Source organism: Emericellopsis cladophorae, assembly GCF_022114955.1.
Source record: "Emericellopsis cladophorae strain MUM 19.33 chromosome Unknown NODE_25_length_288687_cov_117_495977, whole genome shotgun sequence".
Taxonomy (NCBI): Eukaryota; Fungi; Ascomycota; class Sordariomycetes; order Hypocreales; family Bionectriaceae; genus Emericellopsis; species Emericellopsis cladophorae.
In genome coordinates this window covers 284,534-288,343 of record NW_026250950.1, presented here as the reverse complement: position 1 = coordinate 288,343, position 3,810 = coordinate 284,534, and the positions used below count along the sequence as shown (strand labels likewise).

The window sequence follows — 3,810 nt, the reverse complement described above, 5'->3', positions numbered from 1 at the left end:
GCCTCTTATGCGGAATAGAACAATTGTCTTATTCCCGCGCCTTTGACCACCTTCACAAGAGCACCCCCCTTTATCCTCATCCCAAAAAGAGGCTACTGCCAGCCCTATCACGTCCTTCAAAGACGAAGAAACCCCTTCCCACCTGTTTCTATAGCAGTCTAACCCTGCTCTTCGTGTGTCAGCCTATAGTTACCAAATTTGCGACTCAGCCAGCCTCGACCCGTCCAGTGCGCTCCCTCTGAGTCGACGAATTCAGCATCGTTACTCGGTCGCAGGAAACAAATGACAGAGTAACGCGGCCCGGACGTCCAGCGCTCGTGACACGGCACCACACAGTGCAAGAACGACCGCAGGCGAAACTGGGACAAGAAAGGCTAGGAGTCGCCGACGTTGACAACGGCGCAGTGGGGTCCTGGCGCGACGTACTCCCAGGGTTCTTGTCCTGGAGGGTGCGCCTGCAGGCCCCATTTGGAGGCGAAGAGCACAGAAATACTGCCGGCGTCTGTGTGTGTAAAGTGAACCTGGCTGGTGGGAGGTGGGAGGTCGTGTAGCGGCGGGAAGTATTGGAGGACGACCGCGGAGGTCGATAGAGAGGAGATGCGATGCTGTATTTCGAGTCTGTGCTCATCGGCGGGGCCTATTGAATCAGATAAGAGGCTCAGAATGGTTCCAGCAATGATTTGCGATTCATGCATAAATTCGGTGACGACAGGCCAGTGTTCCTTTATGCCCTCTGACTAGAACATAGGGGCGTTGCAAGTCGGATCGTGAAGGAGGTTTGTAGGCACCTTGAAAAACGAGTCAGCAATGTTGAAAGTCTGTAAGTCTGCTCACATGCCCTCAGTCCCTCGCATCCATCTTTCTTGTCCTTTACATTTCCTTGGTACAGTCCTATGGGTTTGTAGCTACGACAGCCGAGTTACCGTTATCTCTGAGCGAACGGCTGTTCTTGTACCCGCAGATATTGAAGACGTCCATGTCTTCTCGTGTATCCTTTAACTTCTTGGCAAGGGGCTTGGCAAAGTACTAGTTTGAAACACCGAAAAGCTTACCCATAGATTCCAGCAACGGCTGTGATGGTCTACTTGAAAGGTTCGAGTAGAAGCAGCCCCACTCGACACAGACTGTGCACAACCTCGCAGATTCGACCTCGTCCCTTTGTCGAATCTTGTCATAGTCAACGACAATCAGTCTTGCAACTCGGAGCTCCTGTCTCGGCGAATCTGTGGCGAGCATGGTTAATGAGGATAATGAGGGGGATCCTCAAGAAAGGTCTTCAGGGCGGCCACTAGCTCGCTCACTTTTGTACTCGGAGAAGTAGATTAGCTCCAAAGACTGACCTGAGTGGTACCGAATATCAGTTTTAGGGTGCCTGGCTGATGCATGCACAGCCAACACACGCGTCAACTAACATGGAGGAACAAGGCCCCGAGCCTCGACTTTCGAACACGCGATAGGGAACGGAAGTACCAAAATGGAGGCTATAAGCATGCATCTGCTTTTGAAAAAGCTGATCTTCTAGCCGTAACCCCACACGTCGCTTCACTTCTTGACCACTCGCTGGATGGCCTCGTTGGAATGGTCCTCAAGCAACCTAGGCAGCTGATTGTCCAATAATCCATCCTTCTCAAAGTTGTACCCTCTGTCCGCATTCTACGCATACATGAGCATCAGGCAAAACAGCTTCAGCCCCTCCGAGTGATCCTTGTCGCCCATGTCTGCAGCCTTTTCCAGCCTTTCGGCCGAGGTCATCTGCTTGGCCTCCCACTTGGACTCGGTAGCCTTCTCCAGAGCAGCAAGTACCTGTCGCTGTGAGAAGATGAATACCGCTAGAAATTAAGCCCTATTCTTGGTCTTGTCCAGGCTCTTTTGCAGCACCTTGACAATGGCAGAGGCGGCGGTCCCGATATTGGTGGTTGACCACGGCTTAACTCCCGAGTCGTAGATGACGACGCTCTTCTTTAGGTCATAATCGAGCTAGCCTTCTTGTAGGCTCCAGTCGAAGAACTGTCCCTTGTGGATCGCCCTCCAGGTAAGACCGTTATCCTCCCGAGACCTGAGGTAGGCGGCCCTCTTGGCCTTGTCGGTATAGAGCGGACAGAGCTCGCCGGCCGCGGCGCAGGTGTTTTTTCCGTATTCAGTTGGTGGGAAGCGTTTGACCGGTGAAGGCGTCGACGAGCTGATTGGTGAGGTAATCATCGTCGATATGCATGGTGACTTACACCCATCAACATCACATTCTTGATGGATTGAGCCATTGTCTAAGAGTGAGGGCGAAATGGTCGAAAGTACCAGAGACAAAGGGTTGCACACAATTATAGTGTAGGTTGAAAAAGTTAGAAGCCGTTTGACCTGTAGATGATGAGAAGCGGAGGCTATATAGCAATTTAGGATAAAACCAAGGCAAACGCCTGCGTCGGAGGGAAGGGAGGCGGTCAATAGCCAAAAGGTGCAAAGTGAAGAGTAGCTGATGGACCTGAGATAAATAGATCATGTGGTGTCTCACTACCTTACGCACAGGTTTGGGTTGTACCACCTCGTCAAGCGCTGAGACATTGATTGGCACCAGGCCCCACAACCGCTTACGGGCCCCTGAAGTACACAGTCGCATCCAGTCGGCAATTCAGGACGTCCAGTCTGCAGGCGTGCGCGGCTGCCACAGACATGCACGCCCTAGAGCACGACAGCTTTCGGCGACCAAATGGCTTGAAGTTTGCAATATTCTTATCATCAAGATATCCTTGGTTCACATTGGCTTGCTATTGCACCCACCCTTACGACCCATGGACCTTGTGAGGCGCATTAACTTTCACGAGTCAGAGCTTCCCCTCGACGGCTCGTCCGTTTCTGATCGTGGCGCATCCCCTGGCGCCTCTTTTGAGCGGCAATTCCTGAGACTGGCCGAGAATGAGCTCGAGAAGGGCATTCGTACTCAAGGCGCGGCCAACCCATACAACCTCGCCAACCTGCGCTTCTTCAACTCGTTGCTACACCAACAGACGAGCCGAATCAAAGCCACAATGCTGTGCATCAGCAATACAAACCCTTCCAAATGGCCCAAGGTCGATGATGATGTGACGAAAGGTGTGCGTAGAGCCGTCGAGCAAGATTATCTGAACTTGCACGAGTACGCGGACGCGTTGTACCGGCGGTGTCGGGAGGAGATTGTGGTGCTGATAAACAGCATAGCCATTGCCGAGTCAGTCAATGGCATCACTCAGGCAGAACAAATTGAAAAGCTTACGTTCATGGCGTTCATCTTTGCGCTGATTTCATTCACTTCGGCCGTCTTCAGCATGAACGCGCCAGAGCTGCAAAGGGTGACATCTTGGCCGTGGTTTGGTATGAGTGATCGAATGCTGTTTCTTTCATTCATTTATCTGGTCTTTGATACACGATATTTGCTTTCTAAAGCACAAAGATGGGAAACTCAGGTTGTAGGAAAAATATTGAGCAACTAACTGAGACTGTCCTTGGCACATCTGGAGGCCATATATGAGATCGCTAGCAATTCACGAGACCACAAGATTGCCTTAGTCTACCTCTCCCAGCTCATCGATGCCACGCTTGTTTTGTGGAAGCAGAGAACGACATATCGAATAAGCCTCTTAAAATTCTGCTGCCTGGAGCGGCTTTTCCTCTGCCCGGAGATACTTGCGCCGCTTGGGAACTCGCCCGAGCCAACTCCTGGCGATACCGAGGCCGATTGTTAAAAACCTTGAATCATTGATTGATAAATGTACTAATGGCTTTTTTCAGTTGTTTCGCCCTTTTCCTATCACAGTGGCCATGTGTCATAACGTACCGAGC

At 51.5% G+C, this 3,810-nt stretch overlaps 2 protein-coding genes across 2 annotated transcripts; one reads left to right on the top strand and one right to left on the bottom strand.

The window, feature by feature from the left end:
• Positions 1-374: 374 nt before the first annotated feature.
• Positions 375-2,258, bottom strand: J7T54_003289 (2OG-Fe(II) oxygenase family oxidoreductase; the record flags this gene model as incomplete). The annotated part of the gene is made up of 6 exons (XM_051506854.1): positions 375-637; positions 1,053-1,223; positions 1,302-1,372; positions 1,664-1,803; positions 1,879-1,959; positions 2,223-2,258. 6 exons carry the CDS (start codon positions 2,256-2,258, stop codon positions 375-377), a joined length of 762 nt encoding a protein of 253 aa, XP_051361977.1.
• Positions 2,259-2,783: 525 nt separating this feature from the next.
• J7T54_003288 (uncharacterized protein) lies at positions 2,784-3,441 on the top strand (the record flags this gene model as incomplete). The annotated part of the gene is made up of 2 exons (XM_051506853.1): positions 2,784-3,342; positions 3,422-3,441. The coding sequence occupies 2 exons, from the start codon at positions 2,784-2,786 to the stop codon at positions 3,439-3,441; spliced, it is 579 nt and encodes a 192-aa protein (XP_051361976.1).
• Between the last annotated feature and the right edge of the window lie 369 nt (positions 3,442-3,810).